Source organism: Gorilla gorilla, chromosome 6 (genome assembly GCF_029281585.2).
Source record: "Gorilla gorilla gorilla isolate KB3781 chromosome 6, NHGRI_mGorGor1-v2.1_pri, whole genome shotgun sequence".
NCBI lineage: Eukaryota > Metazoa > Chordata > Mammalia > Primates > Hominidae > Gorilla > Gorilla gorilla.
In genome coordinates, this window is record NC_073230.2 from 161065656 (window position 1) to 161085014 (window position 19359).

The 19359-nt window shown below is 36.2% G+C and overlaps 1 protein-coding gene across 22 annotated transcripts in view; it reads right to left on the minus strand.

Moving 5' to 3' along the window:
* KMT2C (lysine methyltransferase 2C) overlaps nucleotides 1–19359 on the minus strand; it is a 300175-nt gene that overhangs the window by 110459 nt on the left and 170357 nt on the right. For 20 of the 22 annotated variants that reach the window (XM_055392460.2, XM_055392455.2, XM_055392459.2 and 17 more), the window contains 6 exons: nucleotides 17378–17492; nucleotides 6930–7099; nucleotides 6323–6474; nucleotides 5237–5350; nucleotides 4263–4340; nucleotides 2285–3003 (listed from right to left, as the gene is read on the minus strand). In XM_055392460.2, coding sequence (XP_055248435.1) covers nucleotides 2285–3003; nucleotides 4263–4340; nucleotides 5237–5350; nucleotides 6323–6474; nucleotides 6930–7099; nucleotides 17378–17492 — 1348 coding nt within the window. The remainder of the gene's footprint in view (nucleotides 1–2284; nucleotides 3004–4262; nucleotides 4341–5236; nucleotides 5351–6322; nucleotides 6475–6929; nucleotides 7100–17377; nucleotides 17493–19359) is intronic. The other 2 variants (XM_055392467.2, XM_055392466.2) reach the window with 1 other exon arrangement.

Genomic DNA, 19359 nt, shown 5'->3' on the forward strand with positions numbered 1-19359 from the left:
TAACATCTGATAATCCAATCACTAGCTATCACAAACTAGATCTTTCAGATGTTTCCTATTAAAATGTTCGTTTAATTTTGAAGTGAATTCCTAGAAAAGCTCATATAATACTATTATAGAAAATCATTAAAATCAACTTAATAATTTGCCCACCATGAAACAGAACTTAAGGTAAATCTACATTTCTTTGGTTTGTATTTACTGTACTGGTAAAGACCAAAGAATTGGTAATGTTCAACAAAATATGAAAATGCCAGTGACGTTAACAAAAAATAGCTGGAAACCAAAGAATCTTGCTTACATCACAATCACAGCCAGGAAAATGCAGCTTATTTTACAGCCAGTCCCCAATGTGAAGAATATGTAGAAGAAACAGTAAATAAAAACAGAAGTATAATACAGAAATGCCTAATACCAAAGAAATTCATGTAACAGAATACTGAACTTCAGTATTTCTAATATATGTATATACACATTCCTGCTAACTGTAGAATATTTCCTGCAAGTTATGGTCCCAGTGCCTCACCAATGGAAGATCCATCTTGTACTATTCAATTCATATTCTTCCTAATAACAGCGCTATATTAGCAGGCTCATCATCAAGTGAAGGCTGTTTGCTAGATAACTAAAACCAAGATTGGAAAACTAAAAAGCTGGAGGGAGGGAAAACACAGCCTACAAAATGCTTACAAGATTAGCAGCAAATGATGAAGTAGTAACAAGAGGGGCAGAAAAATAGATTATCATCGGATTTGGGAATCAAAGACAGCTCAGCAAAACACTAGGACATGGCTCATATAAGATGGAATAAGCCTGGAAATACACCCCCCTCCCCAATATTTCGGAACATAAAGTCTACAGAAAAAGAGTCCTAATGTATTGAACCTGGTTTCTCAATTGAAACAAAAGTCTACAAGGAAGGAGAGATACGTAAAATTTAACAGGAATACATATGAAGCAGTATCTTTAAAGAATGTAAATGTATCAACCAAAAGTAAATTTGAGATTCAAATTTCCATTGGTAAAGTCTTTTCAGAGTCAGAACAACATAATTATAACTATTCAAAACAAAACAAAAAAAAAACTTACTAGAAAGGAGCACAACTGGTTTGAGAAGAAAAACTTTTCATGGTAGAGCAGAAATAACTGTCAAGGAAAATACTTAGAAAAAGACATATATAAAGAGTGGCCTAGTTTTACTGCACACGTCTTTGCCATGCAGAAACAGCTAAATCCCATCTGACAACTACTTTCCCTTTCATGTACCTTGTCTTTAGAGAATAAAATATATCTGGGTTTGATATAGAGGAGACTAATTTTCACATTAAAAAATGATTTTCTTAAAAGCCTGGCCTTACAGTTTAAAAATTATACGATTAAAATCAATATATTATTCCTATAAAAAGCCAAACTTTAATCCATTTAAATCATGAAACTTAAAACTTAACTTGAAGCAATTTCAATCATGAAACTTAAAACTCCAAATTACTATTGTGAATTAATACTTCTCCACTATTTGTTATCTTGCAATTTTAAAAAACACTTCAGAAAGTAGCAATTTTGTAAAACAATAAATAATTCGTACCTACAGTATCTTCATTTTGCCATGCAGTTTTACTTAAATCTCACTTAAAAAGAAATGGAACTCATTCTTAAAGGGTAGAATGTACATGATGTAAAGCAGACACAGGAAGATTTATCTTTACTTACTGAAAATCAACAGTACAATTCTAAGATTTTTTTCCATGAAACTACTGAAATAAGTCCTACTTGAAAAAAGAAATCCCACAAGAGTTAGCAATTAATAAAAACATCAAAATTCGAAATTCCCCAGCATGGAAAATTCCTGTCATAAATGTTGATGTTTATCCAGTTAAAAATATACACAATGAATAATATCAATAAATAAATATATTAGAAGGAAATAATAGATGTTAGTTACTGTATACCCAAAACTATACTGTATTTTAGGCTCTATATTTACTGCGGCACAGAACTAAAAGAATTTTTAAAGTTCTTTCTATTAGAAACTATTATCAATAGGTTGCATCTTTATGGCCCAATTGAGTTGAAATTCCAAATAAGATCACTTCAAATTTAATAAATGGCATTCTTCATTAACAGCATTTAAAAAATAATGGCTGAAACACATAATCAACATTACACTGAAGTTCTATCTGAAGACAGAAAAAGTTGCCATCCACACCAAAGCTACACATATACCTTCTGATTTTATAGAATTGTTCCAATACCTTTTCTGTCAATATCATTAAAATCACCCTACCTGTTTGGACCGAGGTCTACCAGGAGAAAATTTTCTCTTAGTAATAGCTGGTTTACCCATGCCAATTTTTGGAGTGACTGAGATGTAAGTTGTTGGCATGATGTTTCCAGCAGAGGAACTAAGAGCTGAAGGGTAATTATGCAGCATGTCATGCGAAGGCAAGTCTGAAGAAGGTGTTGGGGAGGAAGACACATCTGCCTTGCTTATGTCTGCTGATGAGGAAAATGATGACTCTGTCTCAGATGATAACTTTATAGATTTGCCTCCTTGGTATGAAACATCTTTCACACAACCCTCAATCGTAGGAGTCATTTCAGAGTCCATCAATCCAGTAGAAAGTTCAGAATTTTCTTTCTGTTCCTTTTCTCCTTGTAGCCTTTCTATAACCAACTGTTCCTCAGGACATAATGAAGTACTTTCCTCATGTAGGGACACTAAGGTTTCTAGTGGAAGAGTGACAGATTCCATGACTAATTTTGGAGGCCTTGATTCTTCTCTGGATACCACTGTTTTAGGTTCCTCTAACAACTGCAGTTGCTCTTGCTGCACAGTGATCTGGTGTGTAACGACTTCAATGTTTTCTGTCACTTCCATTTTATCTTCAATTTGATCTTCGCCACAAATATGCTTCACTTCAGAAGACATTTTCATGTCTTCACTATCAACTTCATTAGAAATCTGTTTTTCCAATTCAGTATTCACTGTATGTTGGGATGATACTACAAAATTCAGAACATTTGTTATGGCAATGTACAAACAAATTTTAAATTTTCTAACTACAGATATATAAAACATTTGGCTACACTAGAACTTAAATCAGAAGGTATTCATCAAAGCAGACAATTATTAAGTGAATGAAAGCCAAAGTACACAAGGATTTATGGATTAGAATCAGCCACACACCAGAAAACCTAATGAAAACATTATGTTTTACAACTTAAGGACTTCCAAATGGATTGAAAATTACACAGGAAAAGTTCTCACACTCATTTTTTAGTTAAGAAAATGAGGATCAATCATGTTATGTGAGGTACCTAAGTTAAAAAGTAAAGACTGATCTAGAATGTGTAGGCATTTTCTAATAGTAGATACCCAGATGTAACAAAGTTACTATAGACTCAAAAGCACGGAGAGAAAAGATTTACTAACCACCAATATTTGTTTTGCTTAACCATACCTGCCAACCTACCCAAAATATTCTTTGGATATAATCCTTGTTCTTCATCACTGTCTATAAATTAAAAGACTAATCTCAGGAAATCTATAAACTTAGATATCAGAAACATAGTCACTGGTAAATTTTAAATCAGGATACCAGTATGTTAAACCTTTAACTCAATCTCATCAAGGTAATTTTTAAGTTATAGTAAAAAGACACTGCTAGCCTCATTTACCAATCAGTGACTCAAATTTATCTATGTTCTTTTTTTTTTTTTTTTTTTGAAACAGGGTCTCACTCTGTGACCCAAGCTGGAGTGCAGTAGCACAAACATGGCTCACTGCAGCCTCAACCTCCTGGGCTCAAGTGGTCCTCCCACCTCAGCCTCCCAAGCTGCTGGGACTGCATGCATGTGTCACCATCCCCAGATACTTTTTTTATTTTTGTAGAGACAGGGTCTCACTATATCGCCCAGGCCTATACATGTTCTGAAATGTATAGGCCTGAAATCTCAACTTCTTTCCCACTTTATTGAAAGACTACAGGTAAGGATAAAAGAAAACTACCAAATAAGAGATCTGACAGTACAAAATATTTTTAATCATGACCTCCCCCCTCCAAAAAAAAAAAAAAAAAAAAAACCCCTTTCAAGAGAAACTAACCTTCTTTAGATCCACTGTCAATTCTTTTCCAGAATCTCTTAACTAAAAGATTTAGTTACTGTAATGTATATACATACAGCAATTGCAAAAATGTCTTTGGGATAAAGACATTATCTTGTAACTCAATCAAATTAGACAATACGAACATACTGCTTACCAGCAATAAGAAGACTATCTGTGTCAAGACTTTCTGAGGGATGACTCTTCTGTTGCTCTTCAGTGTGGACTTGAACCGCTGTGAGTAACACATTTATAAAATCTCTAAGGAGTCAAAATTTCTGTAACACTGTTCCCTCAACAGTAATTTGAGTAAAGAGTTTTATTCTACTAAATGTCAATTTCCAATATAAGCATGAAACATTATACCACTTATTAATAAGTTATGAAGACAAAATTAGAAGTCTTTGCACTATGGTAAAAATTTTTTAATTGTCTTTTTCTCTTTTTCTTTAACAACTAGACCTCACAAGAAAGATTATAGAAAATAATTTTAATGAGAGTTATTATATGTAAACTTAATAAATTTCAAAACATCTCAGTGGCTTTTTATGTATACATTATAATTTTTATGTATACTATATAATTGAACATACTTCACATACAACACCAAAGACTTTCAGATGAGCCTGTGATTAAATGTAATAAGTAATTTTCCCCCAACATGGTCTCTTATTAATTCCAGATCTGCAAGTACAGTAATGGCTCTTATCAATATGTACTACAAAAACCTTAATTGAAACATCATGGAAATAAGTGAAATAACCCTCAATAGGACTGCTGAGATGACCCAATACAGTAAATTTTTCATTATCTCAGCATGAAACATCTCACCATCAGCAACAGCTCTACTTAGCAACTACAACTAAAGAAATAAAAACACGAATTGCTTTTTAATGAAAAATCACTTGGTCCCTTAACCAAGTAAGTACTTATGATTAAGTCTAGATGGTAGCTGAACTACAAATACACGCATGTCCTTTCTCCTATTAATTTGTCTAAGATTATTTTACTAAAAAACTCTTCCTAAGTGACTGCATCTTGGCTTTTACTGAAGTTTTAGTCAATATTCACATATTTATTGTATATACACATTTTCTTCAAAAACAGAGTATATCCATTAAACATTCTTACCATCTGGAACAATTCCAGGAGTGGACTCCTGACCGTTGACATCTTTATTAACTGCCTGCTCTGAGAATACCATTTGATCTTCAGGGCCTTCAACTTCCATTTCATTGTTATAATCTTAACAAAAAATTATTAATTCTTTAGCTCAGAATGAGTTTTTTTCTTTGTTCATTAAGTCAACAATTATGATTTTGTATGAGTAAGGGCAAATCATCACCAAAAATGCTTTAAGTTTTTCTTCAGATTTTTCTCTGTTGAACCACATGTATATTTACATTTTTAAAAAACATGAAAATTATAATGCATCAAAAGGTGGGCCAACTGTGGTAGTTCATGCCTGTAATCCTAACACTTTGGGAGGCCAAGACGGAAGGAACGCTTGAAGCCAGGAGTTCAAGACCAACCAGGCCAACATAGTGAGAACCCATCTCTAAAACAATTTTTTTTAAAAGGTAACTGGCACATTATTTTAAAAGGATATTTCAAAACTAAATACTGATGGCATTCTGGAAATGAAAGGTTAGTAATTAAGATGCTTAGTTATCCTTGAAGATGATAAAGAGAAGTTTTACAAAAGCTGCCACTCATAACGATGAAAATGAAAAACAATCTGGCGAGCAGTTCTATTTCCTTTACTCTCTAAGACTCATGTTTTTAACAGTAGGATACTACTAAAAATATTCCATACCTGAACAAAATCTTGGGCTGAAAAGGTGGTAATTAACCTAAGAAGGACATTACAAAACTACAACATGCTTAGAGAAAAATAACCCACATTATAAAGAACAAACTAAGCAAACCCAAAGACTGGGGAACTTCCACTGTCAGCCTGAAGAACACAAGTGAAGGAAAGCACACTAGACCCGGAATTCAAATACTAAAAAAAACTATCTTAAGTTAGATTAGATTTTAGCCATCAGATTCAGAGATGACCAAGATAACAAATACATTTAAAGGTTGAGAAACTGAGAACAAGATGGAATCTGGAATACAGGGTCCTCTCTTCCTGATTAAAGCAATATATTAGTGATACATTGGCACAACATTACAAAAACAAAAAATTTAAAAAAAAATCATTCTCAAATTTACCTGTAGTGAGCTCAGCTATCTCCACTTCCTCACCTGGCTGTAAAGGATCCATCTCAGCTCCCAGGTGTTTACAATACATGCAGATATACTCTTCTTTGAGCTGAGTATCCAGTTCATGATCTGTTGGTTTGTCACACTCTAGGTGAACCCACCTGCAGTGATAAGTATACTTAAATAAAAATTTCTAACATCGAGTTATTATCTAGGTAAAGAGAAGGCATTGCTGAAAAGCTGGATATGAAAACAGTTAATTAAGTATGAGAGGAGAGAGGTTAGAGGGGTTGCTAACTGACAAAGGTTTTTTAAAGCACATTTGTGCATGTCACTAGAGATGCTGCCGTATTTTTACTTGACATTTTTAAGCTATTTTCTCTTTACTTTTCCCTACTAGTGCTCATTTCTGATGTGGTCTGGTCTTATCTTTTGCCCATTTACTTCCTTATGCCTTTGAGACTCAAAAACATCATTTAATTCCATCTATAACAGCAGTCAGTACTGATGGAATTGCTAGAGTGATAAAAACTTAGAAGCTGTAAGATGGTAGAGCAAATGACCACATGAATAAAACAATCGACAAAACAACTGAATAGAATAACTATCTTCTTACCTTTTGCACATATTACAATGAAGCATGTCTTTCTGCAATTCTGGATGATAACACTTCCCACAGAAAGGACATAAGTTATCCTGCTGTTGGTAACAATTGTCACATATCAGGCAATTGTGGTGCCACTGAGAACTAGACCGTGTGCCACACTCTATACATATTCTGCAATTCTAAACACCAGGAAAAATAAAAACAAAAACAGTTTGTTATGCATTTGTAACTGTAGTTCTGATGTAAACCTTTAAAAAGTCATGAATCATTTGTGGATTATACATTAAGCTTTTATTTTCATGACACTAATTTAGGCTACACGCTTTTTTTTTTTTTTGAGATGGACTCTTCTTACTCTGTTGCCCAGGCTGGAGTGCAGTGGCGCAATCTTGGCTCACTGCAACCTCTGCCTCCTGGGTTCAAGTGATTCTCTCCTGCCTCAGCCTCCTGAGTAGCTGGGACTACAGGTGTGTGCCACCACACCCAGCTAATTTTTGTGTTTACTAAAAACACAGGGTTTCACCATGTTGGCCAGGCTCATCTTCAACTCCTGACCTCAAGTGATCTGCCTGCCTCAGCCTCCCAAAGTGCTGGGATTACAGGTGTGAGCCACTGCGCCTGGCCTTAGGGTATACACCTTTTAAAAAGCTGTTTTCAATGTCTGATGTGGCCTCACAAAATCTGCACTAAAATCTCCAGGAAAATATAAATAAGGGAATGGGGATATCCAGGAAAACATATAGGTGGAAGAGATAAAACCAAAAAGACAGCAACTCAAAATTCAAAAAAAGAAACATATGCTAGGATCAGGAAGTAATTTTTGTGGAGTAAGTCTGCTCAACCTATTACACTGCAGAAAGCAAAATGGTGTTGCTACAGTATTCCACTTGCTTCTTGGTAGCTTAAGAACTAAAAACTAAAACTAAAGAACTCTAAAACAATAGCATGGCCAGCCTGGTGTGATGGTTGATGCCAGTAATCCCAGCACTTTGGGAGGCCAAGATGGGAGGATCGCATGAAGCCAGGGATTCGAGACCAATCTGGGCAAGAAGGCAAAACACCTCTTTCTCTACAAAAAAAAAAAAAAAATTTAATTAGCCATGGTGGTGCGCACCTGTAGTCCCTGCTACTTGGGAAGCTGAGGCAGGAGGACTGCTTGAGCCTAGGAGTTTGAGGATGCAGGGAGCTCAGGCCACTACACTCAAGCCTGGGCAACAATGTGAGACTGCCATGGTGGGTGGGGAAACACAGAGCACAGTCAACGCCATGTGACTTGGTGTCTGAAAATGTGAAAATAAATTGCTCCACATCAAAACTCCAATGATGGCCCTTCATGTTTTTAGAATAGAGAGTGTCCTATCCTTACCAAATTAGAATTGTTTATGAAGTAAAAGGCCAACCAGAGGCCAGCCAAAACTACTTCTGTGCCTGTGAGCTAGTCAGCCTTAAAACCCTGGGTATCCCTGGGTATAAGGTTAATACATTGTGGGGCTCTCATTACCCACCCCAAATTTTGAATCTGAAATATCAATAAAAAGGAACTTTATCTTTCTGTGCTACCAGGTTGATATGAAAGGGATGCTCACTTAAAAAGAGAAACTACCAGGAACCATAGATCAGCTAGTCTTAAAGATTAAAATGAATGCACTTAATAACACTGACACAAAAATCCTAAATAGCTGGGCACAGTGGCACAGAACTGTGCTGTCATCTACTTGAGAGGCTGAGGCAGAAGGATCTCTTGAGCCTAGGAGGTAGAATTCAGCCTGGGCAACACACAGAGACCCCATCTTTTGAAATACATATACATATATTTTTTAAAAGAATGTATTATCCTTTATCGAATGAGGAGAAAAGAAAAACAATCCTGAATAAAATACTATCAAACAGACTCTAATACCACATTAAGAAAATAATAACTATGCCCAGATGGAGTTTATACAAGAAATTCAAAGATATTTAATATTAGAAAAATCCATTAATAAAGTTTAACAAATTAAAAGGTCTGAGGAGAAAAAATTATTTCAATGCAACAGATGATTAAAAAAAGAAGTCTTTGGAAAGAATCAAAACCCATTACTAGTAACTCTTGAGAAAGTAAAAATGGATGGGTATTTCTCTAATGTGACCAACATAAATACTTCAATTCTAAAGGCAACATCTTATTTTATGGGAGAGCCCGAGAGGCATTCCCACTAAGGACAGGAAAAAGCAAGGGTGCCTATTATCTCCACTACTATTTTAACACGGTTCTGGAGCCAATGCAAACATAGAAACAAATGAAAACAGAAACATAAGACCAGGAAAAGAAGAAACAAAACTCTTAATTTGTAAACAGAGTTGGAACATCCTAGAAAATTGTTCAAAAATTCAATAAAAGAATTCAACACAGTACTAGGATATAAAATTAGCATGCAAAAGGCAATAGAATTCACACACACAAATAACGAGTTAAAGGATAGTAAGAAAACCCCATTTATAACAGCAGAAAAATAAATATTCAAGAATAAGCTTAAATGTTCAAAATCAGTATGAAGAAACTTATAAAACACTCCTAAAAGACACAAAACTAGACTTTAACAAACTTGTAAAGACATCCCTTGTTCTTGGTTAGGATGTCTTAAAATCAAGATGTCAATCAACTCTCACTAAAATATATATATACACACACACATGTTTTGGACACAGGGTCTTGCTCTGTAGCCCAGGCTGGAATACAGTAGCATGATCATGGCTCACTGCAGCCTCGACCTCCTGGGCTCAAGTGATCCTCTCACCTCAGCCTTCTGAGCAGCTGGGACTATAGGCGTGTGCCACTACACCTGGCTAATTTTTTTGTATTTGTAGAGAGGCAGTTTCACCATATTGCCCAGGTTTGTCTCGAACTCCTGAGCTCAAGCAACACCCCTGCCTTGGCTTCCCAAAGTGCTGGGATTACAGGTGTGAGCCACTGCACCCAGACACTCAATAAATTAAATGTGATTCCAATAAAAATTCCAATGAGGTTTTTATTGGGGCTACATATGGTGATCCTAAAGTTTATACAGAAAAACACAAGTACAGATAAGAAACCTGTGAAATGGATAAGTTCTGAAGGGGGCCCAACATTACCAGATACTACAAAGGCTCTATAACAAAAACAGTGCCGTACTGGTGAATGAATAGACAGATTGATGGAATGGAAAAGAGGTTCCAGATATAAGTTCAATCAAATCTAACATTCTAGTCTGGAATCTCAAGTCACTAGGGCAAAGACAGTCTTTTTAATGAATGGTTTTTAGAAAACTGAATAGCCAGTTGGAAAAAGATACTCACATCATACACAAACATCAACTCCAAATAGATCAGAGATTTAAATGTAAAAAATAAAACAATGCAAGCCATACATGGTGGCTCACAACTGCAATCCCAGCACTTTGGGAGGCCGAGGCAGGCAGATCAATTGAGGCCAGGAGTTCAACACCAGCCTAGCCAACATGGCAAAACCCTATCTCTACTAAAAATACAAAAATTAGCTGGGCGTGGTGGCGCATGCCTGTAATCCCAGCTACTTGGGGGAGCTAAGACATGAGAATCACTTGAACCCGGGAGGGGGAGGTTGCAATGACCCAAGATTGAGCCGCTGCACTCCAGCCTGAGCAACAGAGCGAAACTCTATCTCAAAAATAAAATAAACATAAAAACTGCAAATCCTAGCAGAAAATATGAACTCCTCTATACCCTCAGTGTAGGGAAACGCTTTCTGAATATGACTCAAAAATCCAGAAGCAAAAGAAGATTAATAAATCTAACTCCATAAGATAGAAACTTTTGCATGGCAAAAAAAAAATAATAAAAACAAAGTCAAAAGACACAATACAGCCTGGACAACATAGTGAGACCCTGTCTCTACAAAAGTAAAAAATTAGCTGGGCTTGGTGGTACACAGAACTCCTAGCTAACTCGGGAGGCTGAGGCAGGAAGACTGCTTGAGCCCAGGTCAAGGCTACAGTGAACTATGACCATACCACTGTACTATGGCCGGGGTGATGGAGTGAGACACTGTCTCACACAAATAAGCAAAAAAAAAAACAAGAACAAATAAGCTGGCAGAAAGTATCTGCATCATGTCACACAGATAAAAGCTTACATCCCTAACTTATAAAGAACTCTTAAATTTAGGGAAAAATGCCAAAATCTTCAATAACAGGCAAAACACATGAACAGACAATTCACGAGAAGAAATAAAAACTGACCCTTAAACACATGAAAAAACGATCAACTTCACTCAGGATAAACAAAAATTAAAACTACATTGATACACCACTTTTCACCCAGAAGACAGACAAACATTCAAAAGCTGAACAAGTCATCCTGTTAGCAAAGACGTAAGAAAAGTTCTCTCACACATCTCTGGTGGCAATGCAAAGTACCATAAGCCCCAAGAAAGGGAATCTGACAGTATCTAACAAAGCTACATATGTGTACACTCCTGAGGCAACAATCCTACTTCTAGGAATTTACCCTACAGATTTGTCCCTGAGAATTCAAAAACACACATGCACAAAGCTAGGGAGTGTAAAATCATTTATAATGCAAAATATCGTAAACTACTGAAATACCAAAGCACAGGCCATTGGTTGAGTAACCCATAGCACAGATACACAATGGAGTGCTATGCAGCTGTTTAAAAGGAGAATGAGATCTCTTGAACTTGCCTAACTTGCCTGGAAGTGATTTCCAGATTTTATTACACGAAAAAAGCAACATGCAAAAGAACATATACAACATGCTACCTTCACTGAAAATAAGAGCAATATATCTTCTTATTCTTAGACGAAAAATAACAGGAGGTTTAAAACAGAAAACAATGAAGTTAGTTACTTCCAAGAGGTTGGGGGAAATGGGGTATAAAATAATAAACAAGAGGCAGTGACATTTCTGAGTAAAACTTCATATAGTTTTGAGTTTTGAAAGTATACTAATATCTTCTATATTTAAAAAATTAAATCACTAAGAAAAGAAAGGGGAATAAAATCTATTACTGAGAGCAAACTGAAGCAGACTTGCTTTTTAGATTGAGCAACTGAATAAATGTGCTGATGTTGCTACAACCCAGAATTTTTATTGTAGAAGAACAGACATGCAAGAATGAGAAGGCAAAGAATTCAGTGGAGAAGGACAAGAACTGGAGGTACTGGTGTAAATTCATTATTTCTAAGTTATGTATATATATATATGAATATTTATGTGTATATACGTTAAGTGTAGGGGTGTTCAATGTTTTGGCTTCCCTGGACCACACTGAAAGAAGAAGAATTGTCTTGGGCCACACACAAGATACACTAACACTAACGATAGCTGATGAGCTACACAGACACACAGACACACACACACACACACCAAACACCTCATAATGTTTTAAGAAATTTTATGAATTTCTGTTTGGCCACATTCAAAGCCATCCTGGACCACATGTAGCCTGCGGGCCATGGGTTGGACAAACTTCTGTAAGTGTATACACACGCATGTATTTCCTGACACCACCTGCTGAAAGGATGAAGAAGCAAACACCCTCCAGTAGCAATGAGCACACCCAGTACCCATTCCCCACTAAAGGAATCTGGGTTACTTATTTAACAATGGACTTATTCCAGGGCTGGGGCACGGGAGGTATAAGATGAGCTTGTAACATCTTGTTACACCAAAAAGTATGAAGTGCTCAAATAAGTGGTGAGGGCACAACACCAGGGCCAGCTTGAAGGAGCAACTGACAGCAAGTATGCGACTATTTGAGCCAAAAGATAATTAGGTAATGAGTTGTAAATGATTGAAGATAATAGGAGCTCATGAGTCAGTATTAATAAGTAAGTTTAACATGTGAAAGAAGTGTTCTTGCTTACAAAAGAAAGCAGAGGGCTAACTGGTAAATGCGGTGGGAGTGCTAGAGCTGGAAATGCATCATTTGCAACCAAAACAAAGCAGGTTAAAATGGCATCATCAGGCAGTAAGTTTGTTGTTGTTGTTGTTGCTGTTGTTGTTGTTGTTGAGACAGAGTCTATCTCTGTCACCCAGGGTGAAGTGTAGTAGCATGAGTTCGGCTCACTGCAACCTCTGCCTCCCGGGTTCAAGCGATTCTCCTGTCTCGGCATCCTGAGTAGCTGGGATTACATGGCACCCGCTACCATGCCTGGCTAATTTTTGTATTTTTATTACAGACAGGGTTTCACCATGTTGGCCAGGCTGATCTCGAACTCCGGACCTCAACTGATCCACCCGCTTCAGCCTCCCAAAGTGCTGGGATTACAGGTGTGAGCCACCACACCCAGCCTAGGGAGTAAGTTTTTCAAATCTAGAAGAAAATTCTGAGGAAAAGCAAGATATTTGCATGGTCTTAAAGTGTCCTCACATACTGCTTTATTAGATACAAAGGAGGGGGAAAAGAAATTGGGCAACAGCCTGACCAGGTGATTCCCATGAGGGAAAGTGGAATAATGTGTGCTTCCAGCTGTGATACCCTGAGGATGGATCAGTACTTTGCAGTATTCTGGCCAATAATGCATGCCTCTCATCTAATTATAAGGGGATATCAAAGACAAAATGGGGAAATTTGTTTGAAAAAAGAAAAAAACAAGTATATCGAGAAGAACTCTATTCTTCAAAAATACCAATGACAAAAACTAAATCCTAGAACCTACTTGGAGGAAGGGGTAGGTTATGAAGGACTTAAGATCAAATGACATAACTGGAATATGGCTAGTACATTAGATAAACATACTACATTGATGTAAAGTTTAGGAAGTTGATAGCAGGATTGTGATTTTTTAAGAATATTCCTACTATTAAGAAATACATACTGAAATGGCGGTAAAAAGGCACAACGTATGTAATTAACCCTCAAATAGTAGGGCGTTAGGGGGAATAGAGACACAAACACAGACACACACACACAGAGAAAGCGAGAGAGGGCATGTCCAGTGACAATGAAATGCTAACAACTGATAAATCTAAGTAAATGGGATATGGGTATTATTTTTATTTTCTCCAACTTTTAGAGTTTGAACTTATTTTCAAGTAAAAACTTTCTAAAAACGCATAACATACCAACAAACAGACATTCTTGAGATAAAAATAGGAAAAAGAAACCTATCTGACAATGACTGGTTTACAATAAAGATCCTGAAAAGATCACCCCCACTCCAGCTCACCAGGGAGCAGCCCCAAACTAGGCTGACAGCCCCGTGGGGGCACACTGATTTGCCCCAACATCTCCAGCCTTCACTACAGTTTCGCACACAGTAAACACTCAAAAGTTAAATGCAAACAAATGAGCAAATTATGACTCAAGACTACAGAGAGAACTACAGAAGAATTTAACAGCAGAGAGAGATGATCATTCTTCAAATGGTTCAAAGGACAAACCTTTCAATACATGAAAAACTCTATGGTAACTGTTTCTGTACTTACTTTGTGTTAGGCATTGTGCTGGGCACTTTATAGATACCATTTCATTAAATCCAACATCCCTGTGAGGTAAGTACCATTAACCTTCTATACACTGACTTAGGGAAGTTAAATAGGTAGCCAAAGATCATCAATTTAGTAATTGAAAAAACTGCAGTTTGACTCCACAGCATAAGCTTTGAACCACCACACTATAGTGCCTTCATAGAACAGAATAAAAAGATTAAGTATCCAATAGTATTCCCAGAAATTATGTAATTCTGTCACTCTCAAAAGAGAATAGCAGATTACAAAGAGCAAATTAGAAAGAAGCACACCAAAGGGGAGACAGAACAAGCTGAGAAAGACACCCAGAATTCTCTACCAGTTCTCAAGATAATGAAAACCCTAATAAAGAAGATTAAGAGCAAGAGACAAAATTTATCCAGTAGTTACTAGATATTATTAGAGAGTGTAAAGAAGGTAATTTTTTAAGTAAATATATTTTTTTTAAAAGGTGCTGGGGCGGCGTGGGGGATGGGGACTCACACATCTCCCAAAGCTTTCAGGAAGAAAAAAAGGATTATGATTAAATTTTTTAAAGTTAAGATTTTTCTTGTGACAGCATAAACTGAAAAAACTGAAGAAAATGTTTTCAGAGTATAAAAAAGAAAAATTTGTAATATGAAACATTATACTGTGCCAAGTTCTTATAGCCTAAAGGGAACAGTCTCTTTCAGACATGTAGGGTTTCAGAAAATTTATAATTATTTTTAAAGGAACATAACCAAGACTCCGAAAGATTGAGGGTAAAGTTGGGATTAACAGAGGAAATATATTTTTGAAAGAAAATTGTGACAAGGTTTATAATCTAGGTTAATCAAATCAAACAGAGAAAAGGGGAATAAAAACTTCATTTTCAGTGGGGAATGGGAGAAAATTTATATCTTTAACATTTATAATCATTTACATTCACAAAATGAGATTCTGAATTATAAATCATTGCAGGAAGTAAAAGAAGAGAAAAGTAGAAAGGAATTATAAGAACAATTTTGCCTCAAAACAGCCAACCATTTCAATTACAACCATCAATCCAAACAGTTACCTCTATTAAGCTTTTCAAAAGATGTATTTTTATAACACAAAAGAATCCAAAATAAAAAGATGTGAAAAGATAACCATTCAACTGTTAAACTAACACCCTACGTGGCCATAGTGTCAGGCAAAGCAAAATACCTGCCCTTCCTGATCCCTCAACAAAAAACACATTACATAGAATAAAGAACAATTTTATACTGGTAAAAAGCACAATATATTAACACTGGCCTGACCTACTTGCTAAATAACAGCCACAAGGTATTTGTTTAAAAATATGATAAATTGATAGGAACAATTAATAGTGGTCAATTGTAACAACTTGTTGAATCAACAAGTCAAAAAATAAGGTAAAAGGACTTCATCTAACTAAATGAAATTAATAAACACAAATGCTACGCCTTTAAAAAGTCACTACTTCAAGTATCAAAACATTTATTTTAAAAAACCTACCTTAGTTAAATTATCTGATTAAATGAAATGAAAGCATAAATTAACATACTTCAGCACAACTTAAAAAAAAGATAAAGTTATTCGGTAAGGTATATACATACATAAAGTTACAAATACAATAAATTTGGCTTCAGCCAAAGCTATAGCCTAAGGTAAACTTATAGTCTTAAATGTCCTTTTTCCTTAGGAAAGGAAAGAAAATGAATTACAAATTCAACTTCATATTAAAAGTAAAAAGGCAAGTAGAGGAACTGAGTGAAGATAAGAGTGTAAATATACAAATCAGTCAAACAGCAGAGTTTTTCCTTTCCAGTGATAAGTCATTCAGCAAGAGAAGGAATCTGAACTACCTGAGGAAGCAGGCCAGAGTTCATCACAATTCTTCAGCCCTCAGACCCCACTTCCCAGGTAGCCACAGCTGAGCACAGTTACCCAGCAGCTCTTTTTCCCCGCAGAAGAGAAAGCCCCTCCCCTCAACCCCCACCACTCAGGCAGATGCCTAATAGAACTTGCTGAAGACCACAACAGAACCTGGTAATACTGCTTGCAGTTCTAGGTGCCAAACCTCACTGGCGATGACAGGGTGCAGGTATAGAATCTCTCTGCGTCTGCTCCACCTCCTCCCCCGCTGGGGACCTGGGGTTCTGGCCACATCACCCTCCTTTCCCAGGCCCTCCACCTCCTCACTAGAAAAAGCAGTTCCAAGAAGGGCAATGACAATGCTGTGCCTTCCACTCCCGCACACGGGCCATCATGCCCTCTCCAGCTCCAGGAAAAACCCGCTCCAGGCCCATGCAGCACCTGAGGGTCATCTCCATCCCTCAGCCTCGCAACACCAGCAGCCCAGGAAGACTAAGCTTAGAAGCTAAACCGCATCTTGGATTCCAAGCGCTATCTCCACTACCCCACTGCCCCCAACCCGGCTCTGAACACCTCACCCTGAAGGGACAGAAGCCAAGTGAGGTAGGAAGTTAGTTAATGAGTTCATCAGCATTTTTTGTAATAGCTCAAAATTTTAAACAACCCAAATGTTCACCAACAGGTGATTCAATAAACAAATTGTGGTATCTCCAGCACTCAGTAATAAAAAAGAATCACTACTGATCTGTGCAGCAATACGGATGAATTTCAAAATAATTACACTGAGTTAAAGAAGCCAGACCAAAAACGAGTATATACTATATGAAGCTTTTATTAAAAATTCTAGGAAGTGAATACTAATCTATAGTGAAAAAGCAGACTAGGAAGACAGAGTTTGGGTTTGAACAGCCACAAAGCAAGCCAAGAGGCACCAGGAAACTTTTGACGGTGATGACTATGTTCATTATCTTGAAGAGTGTACAGTTTATTGTATGTCAGTTATATGTCAATAAAGCTGTTTTTAAAAAGCTGATGGTGATGTATAGATTTGAATAGGTATCCGATTTGTCTGTTCTCCATATAAAACATAGAGAGGATTTAAAAAAATAAATAAATAAACAACTTACTTTGCATTTCCAGCCATTGGTTGGTACTGATTTCATAACTGGTTGAAGACAAAAAGTATGATACCCTTTGTCACACGTATCACACACTAGCATCTTGCTATCTTCTCCCGATTGTCTAAAAAGTAAGATAGCATTAATGATGGCTTATCTTTAAACTTATGTTTTGTAACATAAGTAATCATGAAAATCATCACTCCTGGGAACTGCACAGTTCATAAATACCTCAGTATCTGTTTTGTCTCTGCAGATAGTAACAGAGGTAACCCTGCCATAAGGACTACCTCCTAAATGGTGATCTTTACTCAATGCTCACCTATGGTTAACTTGCTCTAGCCATTTTAGGATTCCTGCAAAGGAGGAAGGGTTAAGGCAAGATGAATAGTCTCTGATCTTTACTTTTAAAATATAATTTTTGAGAGGAAGGTGCTATAATTGCTAGGTGCTACTGTGTGGAAAGGAACAAATCTTGGCACAGTGAATTGAAAAGACACTGTCATATAACGTAAAGAGGATCAAATTTGGCATCAGATCTCTATTTGTATTCAGGCTGCTGTTTTCTAGCTGTGTCACTAAACAACTTAGACTAAAGCTCTCTGAGTTTCAGGTATAAAATGGGAATAATAAAGATTACTGCGAGAATTAAATGTAATGCAGGTTCAAGTGCTTAGAATGTCTATTAAGCAATTAAATGCTGAATAATTATTTCAAAATACGAACCTTGTCATAATTATTAAGAATTATAGTTGAAAACCTAAAATCTTTCTCTAAGCACTCTTCTGCCCCGAAAGATTGGGCCCCTGTCCTACAGCGTTATCTCTGTTGAGATTTTTGACTATAATCACTTTCAGATACTATGATTTTAAATCCAAGAGGAGGGGAAAAGAAACAACAGGGAAAGCAAGAAGAGCTGAAAGAGGAATCTCTGAATGAAATCTGGGGGATAAACAGAAGTCAACAGGAAGATGGGTCAGTTGGCCTCCAATTATTATTCAGTTCAACCTCTCCATAAACAGTCACATGTTTTATCTCTTCAGCTACATGGAAAGATCTTGGAGGACAAGTACTCTTCCTTCAAGTTCTTTTAATCCTTCCCAAGAAACTGAGCGCAGATATAAGGTATCGAATAAATGTTTACTGAATATTTTATCTAATTTTTACCAAAATATGGAGGTACATAGTCCTATTTATGTCACGTAACTCTAAGATACTGACGCTTATTTCTTATCAAACTAAATAATAAAAAAAGACTGATCACGGCAGTTGGGCATAATTCTTGCTGGTTACAACAAAAATTCTCAGCCTGTAAATGAAGATACTGGTAACATCCCCAAATTATCATGCTCATTAGAATCATGGGGGTGCAAGCGGAAATCACAGAAAAGACTGGAGAAATGACCAAGAGATGAAATACAACAGGAAAAGATAACCCCCTTACAAATTTGTAAATGCCACATATTTCGTTTTGGAATTATGCTGACCAGGATCTACTCAAGGTGGCTTTTAGAGAGATGCAGATGTACATTAAAATAATAGTAGAAATTGTCCTTCCTGGAATGGAAATTCAAACACATGACTGATTTTTTGGCTCAACTCTAATTCTTCTACTTCTGTAGTTAGACGTTTAAATCCTATTAAATCTCCTCCCCAGTACCCCTTAAGAAAAGCTACTTTATTCTTCTAATGTTTGTTTTAAATTGTTAATATTGCTTATTTTTTAAATTGTTGGCAAATTTAAATTAGCTCTTTAGACGACCAGAGCAATTTAAATGATTAAAATCAGTTTTGTTTAGACTTCTTTCAAAATTATATAAATGTTATTTATAATATAATAACAAATTATATTATGGATATATACTGGATAAATGTTATAATATCCAGTAGTTTTTTTAAGTATGATGAAGTCACTGAATGAATATAGCTAAAATATGAACAACCTCTATTATATTACACAAACCTTTAGCACCTAGTAATAGGGTCCCTCT